General features: G+C 32.6%; 2 protein-coding genes across 4 annotated transcripts; both read right to left on the bottom strand.

Moving 5' to 3' along the window:
• Positions 1–78: 78 nt before the first annotated feature.
• Positions 79–13,913, bottom strand: LOC11438188 (ubiquitin-like domain-containing protein CIP73). 3 transcript variants are annotated; one of them, XM_039833988.1, is made up of 17 exons: positions 13,755–13,905; positions 12,125–12,332; positions 11,502–11,644; positions 9,600–9,717; positions 7,810–7,890; positions 5,507–5,625; positions 5,353–5,427; positions 4,178–4,339; positions 3,988–4,057; positions 3,719–3,891; positions 3,371–3,535; positions 3,217–3,288; positions 3,013–3,142; positions 2,562–2,945; positions 1,691–2,079; positions 1,271–1,345; positions 79–362 (listed from the first exon to the last, which is right to left on the bottom strand). In XM_039833988.1, exons 2-17 carry the CDS (start codon positions 12,126–12,128, stop codon positions 354–356), a joined length of 2,169 nt encoding a protein of 722 aa, XP_039689922.1. In that variant the 5' UTR covers positions 12,129–12,332; positions 13,755–13,905; the 3' UTR covers positions 79–353. The 3 variants fall into 3 exon arrangements, with proteins under 3 accessions (XP_039689922.1, XP_024637485.1, XP_039689923.1); XM_024781717.2 differs by lacking the exon at positions 12,125–12,332 and having other exon boundaries at positions 13,755–13,913; XM_039833989.1 differs by lacking the exon at positions 4,178–4,339.
• A 2,555-nt stretch (positions 13,914–16,468) lies between these two features.
• Positions 16,469–17,998, bottom strand: LOC11440298 (uncharacterized). The gene is made up of 5 exons (XM_003609450.4): positions 17,792–17,998; positions 17,647–17,696; positions 17,456–17,540; positions 16,957–17,018; positions 16,469–16,856 (listed from the first exon to the last, which is right to left on the bottom strand). Exons 1-5 carry the CDS (start codon positions 17,853–17,855, stop codon positions 16,665–16,667), a joined length of 453 nt encoding a protein of 150 aa, XP_003609498.2. The 5' UTR covers positions 17,856–17,998; the 3' UTR covers positions 16,469–16,664.
• Between the last annotated feature and the right edge of the window lie 8,094 nt (positions 17,999–26,092).

The following is a 26,092-nucleotide window of genomic DNA, read 5'->3' as shown; positions in this document are numbered from 1 at the left end:
TATCAACCTTGCATCGATATATCCATGGAATTTGTGTACCAAGTTTGTAACAAAAAAATCAGTTTATAGTTTTAAAAGAAACCAATGAAATTTATATAATGCCATCTCAATTGTAACCTCTAATAATAATTAAATAATTATATAACCAATTCCAAGCATAATCGAAACTCGCATAAGAAAAGCTCAACTCCAATTCCAATATTGTACAGCAATATGTATACACTTGGAGAAAGTGAAATCATGCTTGACATAGATATCTAAAAACGCGCAAAATACCAATTTGACATCAAAAGAACCACCCTGAAGTCTGATTCTTATGACCACAATCTTCAAAGGCCACAATTTATACATAATCATTCCATCTGCATCAAGAAGCAACAACATTTTTCAAAAGTTGTAACTAAAATTAAGAACAATTCAAACATGGTAAGGCACAGTTATTAAAAAGGGGAAAAGAAAGCGTCATCATGAAATATCAACAAAATCAACAACAATCATAGAGAAGTTCTCCAACACCCATTTCTGACCCATGCAAGAAAAACTAATTTAACATCGTATTCGAAATCCATGTTACTTGCAATTGTAAGCAATAAAATTATATACAATGATTTAATCATTGTAGATGAAATAAAAGCTGTTGACAAATCATATGTCTGAGTTGTTATACTAAATCTAACTCAAATTCCAGACTCGAAGATAGAAGAAATTCACAATAATTTAGAACATCACACTTCAAAACTTGTTTATTTTCACCTGCCACAATTTCACTATTTTCCCTGGGGCACTGGTTAAGAAATCCTTAAATAGAAATTTTGCCTTGAAAAAAAAAAGTTTTTGCTTTTGATGAAGTAATAATTACACTACCTTCTTATAAAAACTTACCTGTTTTGTTTGCTTAACCAATGCCCCTGGGGCACTGGTTAGCATTCTGAATGACAAAAAAAGGGCAGCACAATGCACTAAAGCTCCCGCATACGCGGGGTTCGGTAAGGAAAAAGTAGTACAATCATATTAATGTAATGGATGATTTGGACACGTGCAACAAAAATCACTAACAACTTACTGAAAAGAGTTTATCACAGGAGGATAGATCAATAATTGGACTAGAGATACACCAGGAAAGGATCCCTACTATTTTGTTTCATGTATTTAACCCATGATAAAGGACTCTAGTTGTTATTGTTGTAGTAATTAATATTAACAATTACGACGCTACACAGAAATAATCCAACAAAAAACATTTTACAAACTCGGAAGGTAAAATGGTGACCTTTTGGCGTTTTGGATCTGGAGCACCTGATTCAGAACCACTGTGTCTGCGCGATGTCCCAGCATTAGTTCCAACCTACATATATATACCTGTTTGTCAGTTTTTTTCCCCTTTTCACAACTACCATGGCAGGAAAAAGCTAAAGAAAAGAACAAAAGTCCTCCTGCACATTTTCGCCTATTTGTTTTTGCTGACATTATATACATGTTCAGCAACCTGGGGCAAAGAAGACCTAGTGGTGTTTGAACCAAGGATATCAAACTTAAGAGTTCCCAACTTCAACTAGTGGGATGTTCCTAGTATGCATCAGAATTCTGAAGTTCTACGGGTGGTTGAAGAGAAGGGCTTCGGCAGTCAAAGTTGACATGAAAAAATCTAATCGCACAATAAAACTAAAATAAAATAATGAAGCATGCCAACCTGGGTTGACGAATCTTGAGCCGCTTGATCATCAGAAGGATTTCTCTCAGACCCTACTTGTTGAGATATGACCGGCATGATCTCACGGAGTACATTAGACAAAAATACTCCTTCAGCACTAACAGCAGGTTCAGCTTCAGGGGCTTGGGGAGCACCCCTTGATGTTGCAGCATGCATTGAGGTGGAACTTGCATTTGCTCCTTGTAAGCTTGAATCCTCCACGTGTATTTCTCCAGTGGGAAAGAGTGTTCTTAAAAACTGATACACACTGCTTGGTATCTGTCTATCAGATTCTTGGCTGTTTTGGGGCCCACCAGCTGCCAGAATATTGATATTTACAACACGGGAATTAGATGGCTCTTGTCTTGTGTATGGAGTTTGTGAGGCACCTACAGAAGTCCAGTCACAAACTTATTAAAGCCTGTCAGACATTTATTTTATCTATATATCACATAATTGCGTAGGTCATCAGATTTCGTAACTATAATATATAGTGAGCAGTTACTCAATGCACACAAAGTGAAACACTAAAATGGAAGGAGTTGCAAAGAAAGAAAGAAAGAAAATTGAGCAGAAAAATACGAAGTTGTAAATATTCTACATATTCTAATAAGTCAAACATGATCCAAAAGTAGAAAGGTCGCAATGCCGAATTGAGTAGAAACCACATCTTCAATAAAAACCCGCAGTTTAGTAAAATTATGAAGATATTTTTGGATCACATACTATGCACATCAGCGATGCGAAAAAGAAAAGAAATATCAGACTGAGAAATTCCTAGCTACAGGAATACTTCAACAAAAAAAAAAAAAAAACTCCTAGTTATAGGAAACAATCAACGGTGTGAAATGTTAAATGGTCATTTTGTTACCATTCCTTGCAGAGTCTTCCGTTCTTTGCCTTTGCAATGTGGATTCAGGAGTTGAATGTGGTGCAGCACGATGCTGACTTGCTGATTGAGATCCCTGTTCACTATTTGCCTGCCCTACGCGTTGAAATCTCCCAAGAACGGGATGGTAAAGCCCAGTAGAATTACCAGATGGTTCTGAAGAAGCACGACCCAAGGGACCAGGTACTGCTGCAACCATGGTTCTAATCGGCACTATCCTTATTCCTGATTCTCCAGCAATAGATGCATCTGGACGCCTAGAGGTTGCTTGACTAGCAGAACTTTCAACTGGATTTCTTTGCACTGAAGCAGACTGTGTATCCCCACGCTCTTCTTGGCTGGCATTGGGTGTGGTTGTTGAAGTGCCTAATATTAAAAACAATATTAGCAAGATGTGAAAATACAGGACGCATAAAACCAATAAATAATATACCTCGTCTTATCTGTATATCGATACGCCTTGGGAAAAGACTTGAGCCAAGTCCACTACCTAAACTTGAGTCAGTCTGTGCACCTCCTACAGGGACAGCACCAAAGCTTGCTCCAGCTTGAAAAGGAAGAGGCTGGAACCATGCATTTCAATAAGCAACAGTATGATAGTTTTCATGACAAGCAAGGCATAGGACAAGTGCAAAACCTGAACCATGATATGATTAGGACCAGTAGGTGATATAAAAACTGCAGGTCCACCATTAACTACAGCTTCAGACTGCATAGGAGTCACAACATTAGTTAGTAATACAAACACAGGTATTACAAGATAAGATACCAAGAAGGGTAACCAAGCCTACCGGTGTTTGACCTAAACGCAATGTCATGGTTGTACGACCAAGCTCAAGTAAAAATGCACCAAGGTTATAAAACAATAGTCCAGTCCTCAATGCCCTAGATTGAGTGGTTGATCGCGAGGGGGCATCAGTTATATCTGCTTGATTCTGTAGTTGTCTTGCCAGTTGCTGTAGAAGTATGCCATGGACTCAATAAATTTCTCAGTTTAACTTAGTAAAGAGATTACTCATGCCCAATTACTTGAGAAAAGAAAGCAGAAAATAAAAAGAGGGGGGCTGGGGGGGGTCTTTTATTGAATTGTTAGGGGGCAAGCTCATATACAGATGGAAATATAAAGAGATAGAACACACAAGTATGCACTCCCCAGCTTGTTCGATGATCATTTGTCTCGTAGAAAGCAAGACTTCTGCCAAGGATGCGGGTGATGGAAGATTTTCTGCTGTTGAACCCAAAGGTGAAGAACCAGATCCCACTGCTTCATTACTATGAGCCTCTGCTGCTTGGCCATTCCCCCCTTCTCTGACTGCAAGTAAAATGTGTTCCATCATTCTCAAATAACAAGCTTGCAGAACGAGCAATGTAACGATGATAACTATAAAATTCAACATGGTTTGCTTACCAATTGTATCAAATTCACGACTCATATGACTTAGGTACTGGGACAAAGTTGTCAAAGAACCAGGAATAACCTACAAAACCATATATAAATGAATTAATTGTTCAAAATTCCCACTAAGAGGGATCTCAAATATCAAATCTTTAAAAACATGTATCAAAATTAAGTAGAGAAGGAACTTTGTGCATCTTACAGGAGGCTGCAAAGACCCTAGAGAAACTGACGCCGGAAGTCCAAAAGTATTCCGTAATCTATCTGATACACTCTGTGAACCAGTTTGATCAAGTAGGGGACGGAACGGATCTGATGTTCCACTAGAATCCAAAGTTCTTCCAAGGCCTTGGGAATCATGCTCCTTCATCAGACCAATTACAGCCAAGATGTAATATTAAAGATTTCCAAGATGACTAAATAAATAGATACATCAAGAGATGTGTAGAACAATGTATCCTAATGATTTGAAAACAACAACAAAACACTGTTATGTTTTATAAAAGGATAAAATCCTTATTTCTCTGTTTTACTTCATCTCTCATGAGTTATTAGAGAAATAAGGCACGCCACCTATATTTGAGGGAATTTTTGGGAGGTTGTAGAGCCTCAAGTTTCTGCAATTCATTCGGTAAACAAGGGAATCCTCTCCTACATTTGCTCTAATATAATTCCAGTTCCTACCAATCGATTGATAGGCTTATGTTAGTTGATGGGACTGGAGTTAGTTTGTTAGAGTTAATTACCAACAAACTCCCACAGTTCTGAGATTCATTCTATAAACAAGGGAACCCTCCCCCTTTTTTGCTCTAGTAAAATTCAAGTTCCTATCAGTAGATTGATATGCATGTTAGTTGATGGGATTGTATGTTTCGATTTTTGCAAATAATGAATTTATTATTGAATTGCTTAAACTCACAAGCACAAGATTTTCACGATGGGAAAACAACAGCCAGTAGATCAGTAAAAACAAAAACCATATTATACCAAGTTTGCTAGAGTCAACTAGTGGGTAATTAGAGAAATAAGGCATGTTTTTTTGTAAATAAGAGATGAGATTGAGAGGGAAGCTTGACATTTTGGGAGGTTTTAGACCATTAGAGGTCAACAGTTCATTCCATAAACAAGAGGGCCCTGCCCTAACTTTGTTCTAATAATATCCCAGTTTCTATCTTCATTTCCAAGTCCTCACAGTCACACTGTCTCTCCTTTTCTCTTTATTTTAAAACTTAAGGAACATACACACCGAGAATATTATATATATTCTTCATTCACACATTTCCTATCACTGTTTCTGTGGGGGGTGAGGGGCTCCGTTTGTCAGAATGCAACATTACAATTTACAATAAAAAAAAATATATGAAAGGTTGACCTTACCCTGACAACAATCCCTTCTCCACCACTTGCAAAATTTGGAAGTCCAGTGATCGAGCCTAAAACAGCAGACACAATCTGCAGAGCACCATAAAAAAATAAACAAAAATATGCAAACCCACAAGTGTACGACTTTCTCTTCCAATTTAAAATATACCCTATTTATTTCAGGTGGAACTCCATCGCCCTGAATAGGAACATTGAATGTTTCAATGAAGACTCCTGGAGCGACTTGAGTACTGTGACTATGGCTTGTGCTTGAATTTGGCTCAGTCGCTGCGAAATGGATGTTTAGCATTAAATACCATATCTTGTTGTATTAAAGGAAAATTTTCAATTGCTGTGCATGGAGGTATAGCATAAAACAAAACAAGACCAACAATGCATCTGCTCTGGGCCCCACCCCCAAAATAGACTTATGATGAAAGAAAACACACACACCTGCATAAAAATTATAATAGAAGATGAAGAAAATAACCTCTAAACCACAACATTAAATAAATTCACAAGTTTATAACCATAAATTCATGAGTACAGGGGCAAAGTTTGAAGCAAGTAGCACGAAAAAATAACAGAAACACGGAACTCGCACAGCACAAAAAACAGAGAAATAGAGGAACACGTTCAGTGGCAGTCGCAGGAAACAGAGGAACTCGCAAAGTAACAATGGTGTCTCTGTTGTCAATGCGGAAATGCGGCGCGGCCAACCCAAAAATTGACGCGGTGCGGGAGCGGGGGGCGTAGAGGGCGCTATTTCGATGTATGTTATTAATTAAGATCTAAGGAAGTATGAGAAAATATATCCAGTATTAATATAAATAAAAATATAAAGATAATTAATTCATTTTTACTAATAATATAAAATATACTATACTTAATAAAAAGTGTAGTATATTTTTCTGAATAATTTATATTCATGTAGTTTATATTACGTATGTTATAATTTATATTATATTTAGATTTTATATATATATATATATATTATATTTAGAGTATACTCATTAACTAAAACAAATTACATACTCATTAACTAATTTATATTTAGACTACATTTTTATCTAATTATGTTACTATTGTTTTTTTGTAAAAAGAAACTACCATAGTATTTTATTTTAAGTCTATCGTTTAGTATTTATTGAGATTGGGCCGGCCCATATAATTCTTATTCAGCAATATCTTAATCCGCTCCATGAAATATTAGGTCAAAGATTTGAAGGAGCGCCGCCGCAAGCACAAACAACCAGATTTGTAGAATCAATCTTCTTTCAGACTTTTCCTCCTTTCATTTTTTATTCTTATTCTTCTTTTTTACCAGAAAAAGGATGAAGCGGACGCTTTGGCCGCATCACCTCCGCACCACAACATTGAAGAGCGGCCAGGTGCGCTGGGCTTCAAATTTCCGCTATGCACCGCGATAGCGGGCGGCACGACCACTATTTACAACAGAGTGGTGTCTTATTAAAAGAGAGAAACATGCTCAGTGGCGGGCGCAGACGAGGAAGAACATAAGTGTTTTGCCCTAAACAGGGTGTATCATCGTGCGAGGAAGATCAAGAAAACAAACATTTTTTTATTGTAAAACTGGGTTTTTTCTAAACCAGACCCAAACCCTCAGCATTAAAAAAGGAGGTTTTTTTTCCTTCACAAAACCTAGGCCAAATTGGGGAAGCTTCAAGTTCAAGTGAACTTCTATAAAACTGGTGAACTCTAATTTGTACTAGCAAGTTTACAAGCCTACTTGGGTTGAATTACTTGTGCGATGCAATATATATTGGTTTCATAAAGTTAACTTTATGTTTTTAGCATTTTTTGTTTTATTCAGCTACAAAATACTTGTGCAATGCAATATATATTGGTTTCATGAGGTTAACTTTATGTTTTTCGCATTATTTTTGTTTTATTCAGCTATGAAATAAAGACTAAAAATAAAGTGTTTGGACAAATTAGCTCTTGTTTGACTTTATGAATTTATGTATGATTTTGCCATTAATATAATACTTCCTCCGGTCCTATTTATAAGAAACATTTGACTTTTTTGGTTCATTGCATAAATGATGTATTTGGTCTATATTCTAGACAAGATACGTCAATTACTCAATGAATTTAAAAAGTTAGTTTTTTCTTATAAATAGGACCAGAGGGAGTATGTTCTATTCTAGTACTACTGTGCAATTCACATTTCTTCCCACCGGGATGTTTTATATGGAGATATAGACACATTAAGAGATTCAAGCTAAATATAACCCTTTTAGAAGACCAGAAAGGTTAGGCTACTAGTTACGGTATCCCTCGATAATGAAGACTTCAGCAATTTTCATATTTTACCAACTTTTTACATAAAAAGAAATTATCAAACTAACACTAAAACAAAAAATGAAACCACATTGTAAATCCAAGTAAATAAGATCAGGATTCATAATCATTACAAAAGCAAAGATTATATTCAAAATTGCATCAAACCTGCATGATTGGGCAGACTTCCTGGAGGTGGCAGATCAGGTTGCCTCACAACCAGATGCAATGTGTGACCATCTTCAACATCTACTTGTGTTAGGGTAGAACTCATATTGAAGAAAATACATTATACGAATAACAAAATTTAAAAGAAGAATAGTGACAGAACATCTAGACATAAATAATGGCTTTTGAATTGATTGAATTTTAAACTTGAGTGTCTAGAAGGTCTATCATTCGCAAACATGAGTGAAATATTGAGATTGAATAACATATTTATGAAATACTGAGATTGAATATTAATGTACTTGATAGTTGCTACAGAAGAGACAAAATAGGAAGTGCAAATAATTTAACTTCTAGATACTTCTTGTAAAGATGCAAAAACTTTTGCAATAACACAGTTATTTCCCTATTGAAGTTCTACTATTATTGCTACCATTTTCATCCTTTGGTGTACCTTTCTGCCTCAAAACCTCAAACTCTTAATGTTTTGTGGCAAACAAAAATAGACCAGATGTTACAGTAAGGAGCAGATATAATTTTAGATACGCACATAAAATACAGCAATAGTTAATGATTGAGCAACCTGCTAGACAAACAAAGGGAACCAAAAAAAGAAAAAACCAACAATGTATGAAGGGAACACCTTCAGGTTGTATTTGCACAATGGTCAAGACACCATCTGAAAATAATAAATATTTTCTTTAACGATATCATGGGGCGGAGCCACAGCAAGCACTCTGTGGGCATGTGCCTGCACAAAATTTTCATTTAAGTATATAGTGCTATTGTGTTGTGCAACTAACTGCCCTCCTTTTTATAGTTTTTTTTAGTAACTGCCCTCATTATTTGAATGTTAAAGGAAAAAAAAACTCACTGTATCAAATTAAAACTAGTCCAAATACTTTTTTTTAGAGGAATCTATTCCAATTACTATTTTTTTTAAAAGGCTATTCCAATTACTTAATATCTCATTTATTATTTATTGATAAATTGATCAATTGATCATAGTATATATTTTGTGATTATTTGTAATAATTTATTTTTTCAAATTGAATGATAATTTCAATTTGGCTAAATTATATCATAAATTCTTTAAGTTATTTAATTGTAATAAGTTGATCATTTACGTTTTTTTCGTACCTCTTAGGTCCTTTAAGTTATTTAACTGTAACAAGTTGGTCTGTTAAGTTTTTTTTCCGTATCACTTAGTCTTTTAAGTTATTTAACCGTAACAATTTGAGAGATTTCAGATCTTAGAAATTTAAGTTTTTCAACGCTTAAAATTTACAATTAAATAACTTAAAGGATCTAAGTTGTATGGAAAATACTTAATTTAAGGACCAACTTGTTACAGTTAAGTAACTTAAAGAGCGTAAGTGGTACGAAAAAACTTAAAACCAACTTGTAATTTTTTTTTGGTAACAAAAACCAACTTGTTGTAATTAAATAACTTAAAGACCTCTTGTGTAATCCAGCCTTTCAATTTTTAATGCAAACTTTATTACTTCCTCCGTCCTAAAATGACTTAGTTGCATGTTTCACATATGTCAATACACAATTTTTATCTTTAATACTTATAATCATCTATTAGCAAAAATTATAGAAAAAGATAATATTTTGAAAATACTCATTGAGACAAATCCATATCTTATATGCCCCCACGATCTAAATATTCTGGCTCCGCTACTGACGATATGGAATGAGAAATCTGGCATTTTTGTCAGTCTGCAAAGAGAAAGCCACATAGGCCTTCTCTGTGAAGTTAAACACAATAAAAAGATAAAGGATACGGTATGCAGACAGTAGTTGATCATCCTTTAGAACTTTCCCTTGGCAAATTAAGCGCTGCTGTTCTGATAACACTCCAGTTACAGTAGCAATCTGTTCTTTCAAAGCAGGGACTGGCATCTGCAGAACAAGGGAGTAATTGAAGGGAGGATCAACAGTTCAGATAAGTAATTGAATGATGCTGGCTAAATGATCAAGATACTTAACACAGCAGCTTTGAGCAGTTATCAGCATCAAATAAATATGGTGCATTTGGATAAGCTTTAAACTAATCGAGTTACGGCATAGTTGTTTGGAGGATTGTATCTAGTTTCCAAGGAAAAAACAACAATAATGAAACAACTACTTCGATACTTTATTTTCACGTAATTTTTTTTAAATCATTATGAAGATATTCAATTTTTTTTAACTCATAAACCACATTTTTCTTTGAAAAGAAACAGACAAACAAACTCTTAAAAGTTTTTGATAGGTCGAAACTCAAAACATGTTCTAAAGTTATAGATAAGGAAGGAGAGGCCCGACCTGCTGGATCCTGAGAAACCACCAGCAATAATATAATGAAGGAATTGTGTGTAGAGTATTGGAGAAATCCATATCAGCCATGGAAAGCTCGATGGATTTCAAGAAGAAGAAGCTGGCTGCAGAGCACTTTGCAGCTTTCTAACATTGATAAGGACATTGCCACAAGCGGAGGTATCAAGCAACTTCTTTCAAGATGGACGAAAAACAAATGGTACCAAATACGTGGTTATCGAACTCTAAAGTTAAGTCTTAAACTCTTGCGATTTAAGATTTCTTATTTTTTTGACAAATCTTGCGAGTTTAAGATTCTAGGTCATAAAAACAAGCTAAATTGCATGTTAACAGTTGTAACATTCAAGTTTTTAGCGTTGTCGTGAGAGACAAATGTTATGCCTGGATACGACTTTATTTCTCCAACTTCATTTTTTATTTCATATTTACTTCTGTCTTCAAAATGTAAATTTATTTAAAAGTTACTCATCCAAGTATACTTCTTTTTTATTTATTTTTTTATAAACAAACCATACTTTTAGTCTTAAACTCTAATAAATTTCATCTATCAAACGTTATATTATCTATATCTGTCATATATTATATATAGATAATTTCAATAGTAGGTACACTCTTATGAGTCTACAAGTAGAGTCTATGAAGGCGAGTTTACTTAAATTTTGGGTGTTACACAAACCTTGGCTGGTGCTTACCAGCAAAATGACAAAATCACAAGATGGAATGATTCAAGGCTTTTGAGACAGGTTGTGGATACAGTAAGTAGAAGAAACCCATCAACAAGGAGAGAACAGGAGAGAAAGTATTGCCAAAAAAGTGTGCATGGTCAGCAAGAATAAAAGAATCATGAAGACAATAGCATTCCTCTGCTTTAATATGGCAATACAATGCCGAACTTGTGAGATTTTAGATAAGAAAGGTGGGAAGAGAAATAATAGAGATTACAAGACCAACACTTATACTTACATTAATCTAGACTCTAAATCCAAACTATAAATATAGAAGTGATCGTAATTATTAAAAACTCATAATTCCAATTAAACAAAGAAACAAATCATGAAATACAAAGAAATATGGAAACAAATCCTGAGAGTCGATATACAACAATAAGAACCAAGTCTTATCTCACTATATGGGGTCGACTACCAATTCTAAAAAATAATCCAAGATAATCTAAATTACTCTAAAGCACAACCCAAGTATTCTGAAATATTTTCCTTATATTCCAACTACATACATGTATCTACTTGAATGAGGTATAATGCGTGCAAGAAACGAAATAACATGAACATAAATAGAAGAATTATACTGGAGAAATTAAAAAAAAAAAAAAAAAAGTGAAGAACGTTTATGAGTAGTCAAAGAATTACCTGTTTATCCACTCTGAGAGTATAAGTTTGTGAATCAAGTGTTTTGAGCTTTATCTCAATAGTGGTTTCTGAACTTCCAGTGCTGTTATTGCTAGGGATCTTTTCAACGCTGTTACTTCCCATTCTCCAGACCACACAATACACTACAAAAATGAAAAAGCATCAGAAACTACTAGTAGTTCGTAGCTATTACTTTTTCCTCCAGGACACGAGATTATTATGGAACAAATCATGCCATTAAAAAAATAATAATAATATTACCGAACAAATCATGTGAAACTAATTAAACAATTCAAAAATAAAGAATATTTGAAAAAATTCACATGAACACCATTACAGCTTATTTGTTAAATCCCAACTTGTATAAAAGCCTCTTTACATGTGAAGATCAATTCACGCAAAATGGACCCTGTAAACAAAATCTGAAATTTTGGAAGTTCACATGATTTCCACGATCATCTGACCCATGCAGAAAAATTTACTAAGAATTAAAAGACAACTTCAACTGTCCAACATGTAGGCAAAGTCCTTTCTTCCAGGATGGAACTCCTATTCAATGAACATATGCACACTCATGCAAGCAACCTGGTAAGAGCACCATAGATGGGAGTTGTGTTGCGCACCCATTCAGTATGAGACTCAAACTCCTCCGTCAACCCTGACAGGTTGGAAAGGCAAGTACATCCGCACGTGTGGATAGACAGACAAGGCAGAGGTACCATTTCATGTGTAGAGTGTAAGCACTCCAAAAAGCATGCTTATAAGATGGAGGAATCAGTGCTAATGTGATGTGTACCAAGTCCATTCTATAAAGGAATAACCTTACAGCTCCTGCACCAACTTATCACCACAGTAGATGATATCATGACAATTTGAAATTCCCAATCAATCCCAATAAAATGAAGTTAAAGCACACCTTGAAACTTGAGAACAAGAGTAAAATAGGATCATATTCACTCTAGCTAACAATACCCAACGAATTTGGCCTATCCATTTTTTTTTGAGTTAACCTTCTAGTTTCTAGGGTAATGGACCATAGTAATCCAGAGTTAGGCCAAGAGCTAAGTAAGGTAAAGTCTGGCCAGGAATTGTTCCACCTAGGAATCAAACTCGGGTTCTCCCGAACGATTCGGCCTTAGGTAATGCTCATTAATCACTTGAAGCCAATCACTCTGTATCCAGTTCCTTCAATAGGAACTCGTCTTTTTTTATAACCCTCCTTTTTTGTGCATGAGCACAAAGAAACCCTTCACATGCATAAATAACTGTTTATATTTGTATTGATATCATATATATCATAGTATCATCAGCAATGCAATATGTGATAAAGCTCGTCAAATGCATTTATATATGTTTAAATGTGATAAAGCTCGTAGTATCATCAGCAATGCAAAATGTGACAAAGCTCGTCAAATGCATTCATATATGTTTAAACAGCCAACTCCAAGTATTTTAGCTGACACAAAAAAACGTAAGGCAGTGACTGCTCAAACAACAAAGCAACAACATAAACAGCCCATTTGTGATTAAGATTTCAATACATAGCAAAACCTGTTGGGCTCATGACCCCAAAAAAGTGCATATTCAAAAGGTATTGATTTCAGAAACAATGCATGAAACTGAGAAGTAAAAAAATCCACATTAGATAGAATTTAGAAGCTTTTAACCAGGAACAAATCAAAACACACAAGACTAAACTATCAGCTACACTTTCTCACATGCCAAATCAAAAATATCAAGCACATTCCAATCCAAATAATAAATAAAAAAAACATTCAAATACAATTGTATAGCATTTGCATTTTTACTTGTATTTTAATCGAAAAAAATATACTTTGCAGTTTCTCTTAACATATGCCACCAAATTCAAAAAAAAAAATCATATGAATACAGTTCAAAAATTTCCCCCTTATACACAAAGTGATAAAAAATCACAATGACCTAAACTACATGATAATCACTCAAACATTCAAACATGCATGATGCACGATTAAGTAAATAAATTACAAACCTAACAAAAGGGAAACAAATTTGCGAACCTAATTTCCCTCATGCAAAAATTGCTTAGAGACGAATTAGTTTATAATCAAAATTCAAAACCTAGCTACATAGAACACTGATGATGAATAAACATCAACAATTCGATTATTCACCGAATAAAATTCAAAAAAACCGAAAAAAGTGCGATAATGATTGTAATTGAAATGGAAAAAGCGATTATCGAAAAGCGAAAAAGGTGAATGAGGAATTTACCTTGAAGTAGAAGCGAATTGGGGGAAGAAGGGTTAGAGATTGAATAGTGGAGAGTGGGTGTTGAAGCAGCGTTATAGCTTTCACCGCTGAGTCTTGTAAAAGCGCACGGGTTTTTTCACTATTGAAGAAACAGGGTAGAGTGCATGGAGTTCTGAGTTATATGTAGAGTAGTGGATTATCATCTCCATAGTATGGCTCAATGAGTCGGTCTTCGCCGCCGCCTTTTTATTTTTCCCTAATTTGTTTTTGAAAAATGCTTTAATATATCAAAATAGAATTTTCTTTTAAGAAAAAAATAAATATAATTTTAGTAAAGAAAAAAAAAGATGTCTTGACCGGAAAAAAAGAAAAAAAAAGCTATCTTGACCAAAATAAAATATTATATACTTTTTTTTTTTAAGAAAAAGATATTATATACCGAAAGTTGTGTTAATTTATTTGTAAAATCTTTAACATTTGTTCTTAAGACAAATGTTAACACACGACTCTTTGTTTTTTCTTTTACCCAAAATGAGAATATACCTCAATTTAACGTCAAAATTGTTAAACTAAACGTTGTGACCAAGATTCAAACTTCGTTTCTTCACTTGCGTATGTGGTTTTTTTTTTTTTTATGGTTATCATCATTTCGTCTACCTACCTAAAAAAAGTCTTTTGATTAATACATACATTAGTATCATTTTTTATTTTTATTCTTGCTAAAATAAATATTTAAACAAGAAATCTTTAAATGTTTTTCGTCAAAAAATTTAGTCATTGTTGCTGATGACACTTTGTTGGTGGGTGGAAAAAGTTGGGCAAACGTCCCTGCTTTGAAGACTGTTTTACTTTTGTTTGAAAAGATGTCTGGGTTAAAAGTAAACTTTCATAAAAGAATGCTCTTTGGGATTAATATGGCTGAATATTGGTTACATTAGGCGGACATGGTAATGAATTGTAAGCATAATCGTCTTCCTTTTTTGTATTTTGGGTTGCCTATTGGTGGAGATCCGAGAAAACTTTAGTTTTTGTACCCTTTGGTCGATCGTATTCGAAGTAGACTGACTGAACGGAAGGGTAAAAAATTTCTTTGGGGGCTGAGCTGATTCTCCTTAAATCTATATTGTCTTCTAATCCGGTTTATTTTCTTTCTTTCTTCAAAGCTTCCACATGTATCATTTCTTCTCATGAATCTATTTTTTGGATTTTTATTTTATTTTTGGGTTGGGGGCTGTGAGGATATTACGAAAGGCTTAATAGCAGTTGGCCCCCTAACAAAATAAAATACAATTCAGCCCCTTAAGTACTGCCATTTTGCATTTTTGGCCCCCTAACCAATTTTGACCAATTTATCGCTGACGAGGATGCCACGTGTGTAATTTTTTAATTAAAGCATTACACACATGGTGTCCACGTCAACGTTGAATTGATCAACTACATAGATCAAAGTTGTTGACAGAAAATGACTGAGTATCATTATTTGAGTTTTTTTTTGGAAAGACTAAAAACAAAAAATGGTATATTTATAGGGTTCAGAAACTTATTTAGCTCTTTGATATAACAAAACTTAAGTAGTTGAATTACGTATTAGTCGTTGGATAGAGTAAGAGTATTCGCTTATCAGTTGCGGAATCGGTTGACAGTTGAATGTGACTACCAAATCTAAATAGACGTAGAAGTTGTCGTAGACTTTATTGAAAGTATTCGACTACTTGTTGCATCACAATCACCTGACAGTTGAAATCAATTGATGTAGGATAGATTGATAGTTGAATCAATTGTAGGTTGACTGACAAACATAACATAGCTACCAAATCTAAATGGACTTGGAGGATGTTATTGGGTCTTATTAGGGTCGTGATCATGTCTAACGAGAATCCAAGAGGTTGTAACTTTGATTTGAGTCAATCAAAAGGTCATCTAATCATTTTCTTACATATATGGCATGATAGGAAGTGGTTAGAGCGAGAGAAAATAAAATAAACTACTCTAATATCATTTTGAATGACAAAACATGGTAAAACATTCCCTCCCACAAAAATAGAAATATGGAGAACATAGGTAAACCAAATAGTCAGTCGTACAAATACAATTTTACCATAAACACAAGCAAGATATTAACGGACTAAGTTCGGAACGGGCATGAAGGACGCGCACTTTTTTTAAAGTTAAAACAAATGCATCCTTTATTATTTTATATTTCAAATGTTGGATACAGAAAAAAAAAAGTCTAATATTTGGTTCTTAATAGTATTATTGCTGAATTTTTAAACAGTTCATGACACTCCCTTTCTCATGCTAGGTCCCCTACACAATTTATCAAACCACATGTTTGTACAATTGATGTGGAGATTTAACTTACCTATATGAAGGTAAAGTGTACGTAGCCAGATGACAGTTGCACAATATTTCTTGCGAATTTTCTCTCAGTAATTTGTCGATAACAAGAGATTAAAGCCTATAATATTGGGTTTGGTTATCATTGTATATTCCATATTTCATCCAATTTAGCGTGGGACTCTTAACTATATATATATATGTTTTCTGCGCTACAAAATAACAAAACTAGCAAATGGTACTTTTGCAAAACTGCAATTTGCAATCATTGGTCCTGCTTTGTTTTTGCTTTCATAACTTGAAAAGAACATAAACAATACTGATTGTCACTTTCCTGTGTTCTTTTTATCTTATTCTTCTAAAAATTAAGAGCCAAGCCAAGATATTAAGATTAAGCATTAAAAAGATATATTCTTAAAATAGCTTGTAATCAATAAAAGTGACAGAACAACATATATAATGTACAAATCATCCCTAAGCCTTAAAAAATTGCAGCATTTCTGCAATGCTCGACTTTTCTGTCTATAATAATATTATATTTATCCAAATATAAGGAACTTTTGTCTGTTTTTTTTTCCTTCTACCTAGACCCAATTAATTGTGTATGGGAGACTTTTTCCTAGCTGGTGAATAATCCATCTCAGTTATGTCTACAAGGTCCTCAGGGAGATAATTAGAAGTACTCAATGATTTTACTTTTATTTCCTTTGCTTCCCCATTCAGATTCACATTTCTAGTATTGCCATTTACTGAGGTGTGAGCCACATCCTCACTGTTCTTCACATTCTGTTCATGAAGCATATATACAATTATTATAAATAAAGATGTAAAAAAAAAATAGATTCCAAGGTTTATGATATAATTTATTTGATCTCTTATAACCAACCTTTGACAAGGATTTAGTTGTAGAAATTGAAGTGGTAACAAGTTTCCTATTCTTTATATTTCCTGCAGCAAAATAAAAACATTTGTAATGCTTAATTAATACTATGATTTATATATGAAAGATGCTTTATTGTATAAATATATTTTATACTATGTTTTAAACCAGATATACCAAGAGAAGAGAATAAAGCCTTGCATTTTTGCATAGTCATAAGGTTTTGGGACAAAATTTGTCAGCTTAGTGGTAAAAATATGTCCTTGTAATTTCAAAGGACGAAGTTCAAATCTACAATTGTAAAATGGTCATTCGCGCCACTTTAGATAATAATTTTCCACTACCCTAATTTTTTTATAAAGAAAAAAGGAAGAAAAACTTGTGGACTTAAAAAACTAATGGTGACTAGATCTATGTCGTCTAGGTCCATAGTAATCTTCATGAATCTGTGGTAACTGGTTGTGTGATTTTCTGGATACTTTAGAAGCTGTTTTCTTCAAGCTACCTGTGCATTTTTGTTGGTCATTGCAAAGAGTAGCTTCCTCAGAATCAGTGTTGCTTCTTTTCAACATAGTACTTCTTTCCTCATCCTGCAGTCAGAAAAGTGAACTTCTATATCAACATCCATTGAAACGTGAGCATGCATAAATATGAAAGGTTTAAATACATAAAACTTCAAAGTAGATAATATCCTACATGTTGTTTTTGTTGCTCAAATGCTAAAGACCCTTTTCCCAAACGTATTCCTGCACACAAACAGAAAAGGAAGATTAGAAATGTAACAAGGACTAGTTAATTATTGTTTGAACTGCATGCTGTTAAATTATATTTATATATTTACCTTGAGTTTTTGTAAGGAGAAGTGACAAAATGAGAAGAGAAACTACTACACAAGAAGGCTTCATTTTTTAAGGAAAATCTGTGGAAGAAGTTAGAAATTTGAATCTCCAAATAAAATGTGTGTTTTGTTCTTGCAAAGGAAGAGCTTAATTGAGTATAAAATTGGAAATTTGTGAGAGTGGTTGATGGAATGGAAGATAGATAGGTAGCAGCTTATATAATATATAGAATAGAGTGGTGTGGGGGTCCACATTACATATATTAATACTAGTGACTTATTTTCCTTCTTTTTAGTTTTTTGTCTTCTGACAATACTCAAAGTGCCCCCTATGTCAGAGGAAATTCAATTGCTAATAATCTAATGAACTCCCAATCATTTAAGCGCAGGCTTAAGTCTTTAATTAAAAGATCTTGAAGCAAAAGGAGCTATTGTCACTATAGAAGAGTAAAAAAAAAAAACACTGTAGTATAGATTATTATTTGCATTATTAAACAATAAAAAAGTAAAAACAGAAGAAGTAAAATGAGTCCAAAGAAAACATGCAAGGTTAGTCAAAATTGATACCTTAAATAGAAAATGTACATTTACTTAGGGGAAAACTACAGGAAGATCATAGCATGTAATGTTTATAAACTTGCCTATTCATTTTTTGATCTGCATGAGTGGCAGTGCACTTTGTATCAATGTTTGCACATGCTGACATGCCAATTACCTGAAGAAATAAAGGGGAAATCCAAAGAAAGACATGCAAAGTAATAGCTGAAAAGGTACATTTATCACTTTTAGCAATGCTATGAAAGATGTATTGATTAGGAACCCTATGTGTGATTGATAGTACTCTATATATCATTTTCCTGATCTGTTCTTCATGCATGTATATATAGTATAGTACTATTCAATTTTTGCAAATTGCAATGCCAACCTTTTTTTCAGTATTTTTTCCCATTTAGACACTGTCTCTTCTAAAAGACAACTTGATCAATTTGAGCTTCTGTCTCTAATCACCCCCAAGTTTATTTTTTACTTGCTCCTTCTAGCTAGCTAGGTAAAAGATGGACTACAATTAAGGCAGCTTATCCTTTGAGTTCCAGTATCAGTCACTATGCAAGAAGAAATTCGGTGGATGTCCATCCTTTCATTTTTTTGAGAGAAATAGAAAGCTAGGTAAATCCCAAAAATTTAATATGTTATATCTATGAAGACATGTGGTTGGGTGGTGGCTTATGTTGGGAATTCTAGGGAAGGTTAAATCACATGAGTAAATCACCACATTGGATTAAAAAGCAACAACACAAGTGAGTTTGAGCTCCGCATATGTACCTAAAACTCAAGGTATTCGGTATATGAGTCTTCTCACTTTCTTGTTGCTCAACATCTACTTAATTCAATACAAGACTTCTAATTAACACTCAAAAATTTCAATGACTCAAAAATAGTTCATTAAACACACACTTCAAATGCCATGTTTCTACGGGCTCAATTTAGACACGGCTGAACCATGATAAATGTATAGAGGTCCAATTTAATCACGGTTGTATGTGACAAAATTAGAAGCCTCGTGTCGTATTATCGCATAGGCTTATAGTCGACCCATATTTTACACTAATATTACATATATAGTAATAGAATTCTCAATTTCTTATTTTGACCCCGATTCTTTTTGCAAAAATGAGAACGATCTTTATTCCATTCAATAATTTGCAACTTGAAAAGGATCCTCTTCAACTTCTCATCTCTAAATATTCAAACTCCACCTACAAAATAGATAACAAGATAAAGACGCTTAATTGTGCTTACATCTTCGACAACATAGCGACTATAAGATACATGTGTGTTAAGTTTATTACTAGTATTTAAATACTACGATCTAGTTTATAACGGATCTTAAAACTATTTATTAAGGATGGAGGGAGGGAGTATGTGTATTAAGTTTGGTCCCACAAACTGCAAAGCAGTACTACTACTGGGTCATGCAAGAAGATATAATGAACCACGTAGGTACAATATGGAAACAGGAATTCATTGATTTAAGAGTGAATATGAAAGACAAAGGTTTGAAAGTCACGGTTTGTGGGGATGAAAAGGACACATCATAGTAGGAAGGGAAGAAATGGAGCAAATCCACGTGAATGTCGATATCTATGTGTAAAGTCGCATGCCAATCACCATGTGGTCCACCGCCACTTCACGCACTGTGTTACATTTCTAGGATGCACAAAAACCACATCGGTCGCTACATGTCAGAATCGGTATTGTTCGACTACTACTCTTATCTCTCTCTCTCTTTCAACTCAATGTTTAGAGTTTAGACATCATTTATTAAGGGTTAATATGTCTTTACCCCCTGTAATTTGGGCGAGTTCCGGTTTTCCCCCCTGTAAAAAAAAAAGTTTAGATTCCAACCCTATAATATAAGAGTAATGATACATAGACACCCTTACGTGGCAATACACCCTTTGACACCCACACAAAAATCTGACACGTAGTCACGTGGACCCCGCACAAGCACACTTTCTCTTTTCTCTCCTCTTCTCTCTTCTTAATGCATGGGGTGTACAAGGGTGTATGAGAATAAAGGGTGTCTATGTATCATTACTCATAATATAAAGATTCTCCACAAAACATCCCTGTAATATGAAGATTCTCCACAAAACACCCCTGACCCCATTCAGACGCTGATGTGGCACGCCACTGTGTAATTATTTTAATTTTAATTTTTTTAAATTTGACATGTGTGTAATTGTTTAATAAATTATTTTTAAAAAGATAAAAAAAAACTGAAAATTAATTTTCAAAAATTTAAAATCAAGAAAAAAAAAATTTTAAAAACGAAAAAAAAAACTGGATTTTTTTTTCAAAAAATAAAAATATTAATTTTTTTATCAAAACATTCAAAAATTAGCTTATATTATTTTTTTTCGAATATTTTTAAAATTTTAATTTAATTCGGATTTTTTTTTTTTTAATTTTTCGAAAGTTTCAAAATATAGTAAGTGTATGAATTTTTTTTTTATATAATATTTTTGGAAATATATATAAAGAAAACAACCCGTTTTAGCTTTTGGGTTGGCTGTTTCTTTTCAAAAATGCCCACAATTTTCAATACAAATAACACATGTAACAAATAGATAAGAATAAATTTAAATATTAAAAAAATTTCCAGATTTTTTTTATCCTCAATTTTTAAATATTAAAAAATATTCTCAAATCTGTAACACATCGTAATAAAAATCTAAATTTTCCTAAATTTTTAAATAAATTTGTATCCAGATTTGTTTTTTTGTTGAGAAAATTTAAAAAACTTATTTTTCGAAAAAAAATATGTTTTAAACTTCAAAAAATTTATATTCCAAATTTTCAAAAATAATTTTGAAATATATATTTCAACATTTTCGAAAATAATTTTAAAAAATTTTGAAATATATATTTTTCGTAAATTATAAATTTTGGAATTTTGAAAAATATTTTTCGTAATAAAAAAAAATCCTGATTTTTTTTAATTTTTATATATTTTTTTAAATAAATAAAAAAATTAATTATACAGTCAGCACGCCACATAATCAGATATGCACAGTCAGCATGCCACTCAGCTCGCCACATCAGCAATTATGCACAGTCACATGGGTCAGGGGCTAAAATCAAAGAATCTTATTTTACAGGGTTGGAATCTAAACTTTTTTTTTTATAGGGGGGAAAACCGGAACTCGCCCAAATTACAGGGGGGTAAAGACATATTAACCCTTTATTTTTCTATATCTTCAACCATATTTTTTTTTCCTTATATTTATATCTTCTTATCACATCTATTACATTATTATTCTCCTTTTCTCTTTACCTCAAGTTTTATGCATCCAATAAGGTGCATGGTGCACAGAACATTTTCGTTTTCAAATTCATTTTTAAATTTCATTTTTTATTAAATATTTTACATTGTTTTATGTGGATATGAAATATGAAACAACTTTAATGGTTCATATAACTTAGAAATTTAATGGATATTGGATGGATTGGATATATTTCAAACATCATGTGTATAAGATTACGATTTGAAGATGAAAAGTAAGGATTCTCTATGAATTGTAATTTAATATTTTCTTTGTAAGTGTAAATGTTCTAGAGATTTTTGTTGCCATGTTCTATAATCAATTGTTTTTTTTTGCTTAAATACGTAGTTAGTCTCTGTAAGTTGGCAAATTTTTCGTTCTTGTTCCTGTATTTTTTTTTTTTAAACCAACCTTACAAGAACTGTTATAAAAACGTACATGTGACAAATAGAGGGACTAACTACGTAATTATACCAACATTTTTTTGTGGTATATTGATCAGGGTGCCTATGAAACTTTGACAAATGATCCAAAGGCCCATTTTTACCTTTTTAGTAAAAAAGTAAATTGTATAATAATAAAAATTGGACAATTAAAATAATAGTTTATTATATTTTATTAAAATTAAGAGAATTCACCATTAGACCTCGTCCATATAAGAAAACATGGGGTCTAGTACAAATGGTTGATATACAATATGTGTGAGTGTCACACTCGTAAATCCCAAGGTATAGGAGTTTGATTCCTAAGAAATATATGTTCCTAGTTATTTTTTATTTCTTCTAGGGATATTCCTAGTTCTTTAAAAGTCATTATAATGATATTTTTTTTAAATAAATCACAAATAATATTTTAACAATTTCAAATTAATACAGTAAAAAAAAACAATTTCAAATTAGAATAACATCTTTTACCAGAGTTATTAATATTAAAAATAATTAAATATGATATTAAAAAAGCGAGACATATATGCTTAATATTTTCAGAAAAAGTCATGCTAACAATTGACCTCGTCAAAAATTAAAAATAGAAAGAAATAATAAATTAGAGCGGTAGAGGAAAGTGAGAAAATTATTAGAAATAAAAATAAAATAAGGGTGACTAAGCTCTAGGGTTAAAAAAAAATGAGATTGATTTGAAATTATGAGGCTATATGTGCGATCACACACTCTAAAATATTCATGGTTGTCACCTCTGAAAGAGTATATGTCGGCTTTTTGATGGTATGAATTATATATCATTTTTCGCATAACAGTAGAGATTAATCATTTGAGTCGGATAGTACCGTAATGAAAGTCAAAGCTACCTCAAAAGATTTAACACCGTTGTATTTTTAGAACTAAGATTCGAACTCAAAACTTCTTGTTAGTATATGTAGATTAAGCTCTAATAAGAATAATGGTTATACATGTGTCTGTATACAAACTTTTTTTGAATTATTGACAACATTTTGATATCAACTGCTAACACAAAACAAAAAAAAGTTTATAACCTGCTGTAGTCATATGTCCATATAACTGAACATGGACTCACTCTCGAGCATAACAATGAAGTTGATGAACATAATATAATACGGATTAAAATAATGAACGTAATAATTTAAAATAATACGAAGGAGATTCTTTAGCGGGTATGCTTTAGTTTAATTTTGTTGGATTCCAGACTATGTGTCTCCATGATCACTGTTGTTACGTGCGTTTTAGCACTGTACCGCACCGAATCAAGTATTAATTGGAAGTGAAACTTAACATTGATTGAGCACACACTTCATAAAATCACGATTGAACTATAGATTTTGCTCATATATTTAATAACTATAACTATGAGTTAAAGGCTCTTTGTTACCTCAAGTGACGATTTAATCTATATACGGTCTACATATTATATATAGTTATTCACTCTATTTTTAATGCATGGACATCACAATCATTTTCTTTTGTAACTTTTGGTGTAATCGGTGAGTGAGTTGAATTTCACGTAAGATAAACGAAGTAGCTTCAAATTAAATCAAGGGATAGTATATATACTATTTGTTTTATATATATGTTTGAGCATGCTTTTAGAAAACATAAGTCCGACATTGGTGTGTCACTTTTGAGACCAAAAATTTGAATTGCTTTCAACAATTGAAAGATGTAACCCAACTATCTTTGTCTGTCATTTGTTTTATGTTATTATGTAAAGACTCATATTCATACACGATTTCTGATTGCATGCCTGTTATAATCAAACAATCCAGCTCTCGTGATGTTTTGATCCTTTGGATTTCCAACCACAAAAACCTAACCAAATTCTACTGTCGTGTGTTTTCTAATTAATTAACTACTAATTCAGTTATCGATTGAGTGGGAAATATTTATATTTTATAACTTTCCAGATATCCTCATGTTAATTAATTATTCGATCTACATGTCTCTTGGATAAACTATATATATACGAGTCTGGCTTTGAAAAATGTTTCTATAAGAGTGAATATATTGACCTTACCCACCCAATCAGTATTAAATAAATGGATGATATGATTTTAGAATTTAAGAAGTCAAATTAATAATATCATCAAACATCATTAGCCAGTGGCATTTTCTATTTAAAGTTCCATGCCACTATATGATTTTCGCATTATAAATGGATACGATTTTGTGTCAAAAAAAATCCATACCTTTCGATTCATGGGAGGGTAAGGCTTTTAATAAATAGACTGCAAAAGAAAATGAAAGCTAAGTTTTTAAATGATGTCACTACAAAAAAATCAAGGAAAGTTATTGAATAGTATAATCTTTAGCCCAAGCACAAGGAATACCCGGATTAAAGGTAAAAATCACAGGCCACTGCAAAAAAAGGTTAATCCTTCCAAAAAAGGGAAAAAGAAATAAGTACCAACTAAAAAACCAAGCAATACATGATAAAATGACCTACATTAAGGCCCCAAAACAGTAGAAAAAACAGAATTTTACTTTTTGTTTCAATGTGTTGAATGCACAATTTTTAAGATAAAATTTTTATTTTAAACTTCTTAAACATTTGTTAGCATTTCACTTTTTTCTATAAGACGAAATCGCGGAATAAAAAAAAGTTTCTGGATTTTTTTTAAAAAAATAAAATGATTTTCTAATAAAATAGCAGAAAAAATCATTCTAATTTACTTTGAGAAAATATTTTATATTTTATTTTCTAAAGATCATAACTAATAAGAAGATTTGAAAGTCTTGAAATGAACTACTATAAAGAAGATTTCAACATTATTTTATTTTTTTGAAAGAGTATGATCAGAAGATTTCAACATTATTATTTCTTAAAATTGCAATAATCTCATTATTAGCAAGTAAAACCAACACAAAATAGGGGAATAGAAGTACTGATTCAAATATATTTTCCACATTGATTTCAATATATTTTAAATTTGTAATTATCGTGTTCAATAAATGTACTCATTCAAATATGTCTAAAATTTTCCACATTCAATAAAAGAGGCAGCCATATGGGAGAAAAGAGAAAAAAAGAGGAGGCAGCAAGAGCTTAAAGACCCTACAATGTACATCCATGTATAAAGTTCAAAAGCTATAGTCAACCAAGAATAGGGTCAGTGATTTAGTAAACAGGACAACAAATCAAGATATCAACGACTACATATGCAAGTAAAGTCAGGGAAGGAATACCATCTTTATATGATTGTCCCTTCAAATACACTATGATTGTCCAATTCTAGCTTTTTTAGGTTAATTTTAGCTGAGGCCCAAAAGGAGCTATAAATATATAATTATGAACTATGTATTGGCCCCCATACTTGATCAGGATCTATATTTCTCACCCTCACAGTCCCTCTAATAGGGTCACATGAACTTGTCCATGTCGTATGGGCACATGGCCATCACTGTCCCAAACCCTATGTACAAGAGTAAAGATTAATGTTGCCTGGAAAACATATGTGTTTAATGCGATGATTGCGCTTCAATAAGAACCAAAAATTGCTTTTAGGAGAAATAATGGGAAGATTGTCACTCTCAAATTTCCTTTCTATGTTAATTTTTCTAGTTCTAGGGCTTTTTAATTTGGAATTTTGGATCAAAAGATTAAGCAATAAATGATGTGACATCTCAGACTCAACATTTTTTTTGGTGAAATGGTTCTGATTTTCACGATGTTTGGTTGATTATAATAAAATTTTAAATGAGTTTTTTTTTATTTTTTTTTTATGGTGGTCGGACCTTGCATATATTATGCATGTCCATACTAACTGAGCTAAGCTCACGAACCAACTGAACTAAACTTATGAGGATAAATTTTAAATGATTTTTGCCTATGAGTATATGTATCCAAACAAACTAAATACTACTTAAGAATTTACATTTTTTTTTCTTTTGATGTGACTTAACATTTTATAAGCCACCTAATACTAAACTGTCATGTGCGTGTGTTTTTTTAAAGGAAGTTCTTAAAAAAACCCATGGTCCAAATGCAACATAACTTAAGATGAATA

Source organism: Medicago truncatula, chromosome 4 (assembly GCF_003473485.1).
Source record: "Medicago truncatula cultivar Jemalong A17 chromosome 4, MtrunA17r5.0-ANR, whole genome shotgun sequence".
NCBI lineage: Eukaryota > Viridiplantae > Streptophyta > Magnoliopsida > Fabales > Fabaceae > Medicago > Medicago truncatula.
Note: the sequence above shows the minus strand (reverse complement) of the source record. Positions and strands in the feature narration are given on the sequence as shown.

Coding starts and splice junctions, on each gene's coding strand:
- LOC11438188 (XM_039833988.1), bottom strand. Junction 4,058..4,177: donor TAGGGTCTTTGCAGCCTCCT/GTAAGATGCACA, acceptor ATGGTTTTGTAG/GTTATTCCTGGTTCTTTGAC. Junction 3,289..3,370: donor TGCGTTTAGGTCAAACACCG/GTAGGCTTGGTT, acceptor ACTCCTATGCAG/TCTGAAGCTGTAGTTAATGG.
- LOC11440298 (XM_003609450.4), bottom strand. CDS start 17,855: ATGAAGCCTTCTTGTGTAGTAGTTTCTCTTCTCATTTTGTCACTTCTC. Junction 17,019..17,455: donor TGACCAACAAAAATGCACAG/GTAGCTTGAAGA, acceptor ATTTTGCTGCAG/GAAATATAAAGAATAGGAAA. Junction 16,857..16,956: donor CAACTAAATCCTTGTCAAAG/GTTGGTTATAAG, acceptor CTTCATGAACAG/AATGTGAAGAACAGTGAGGA.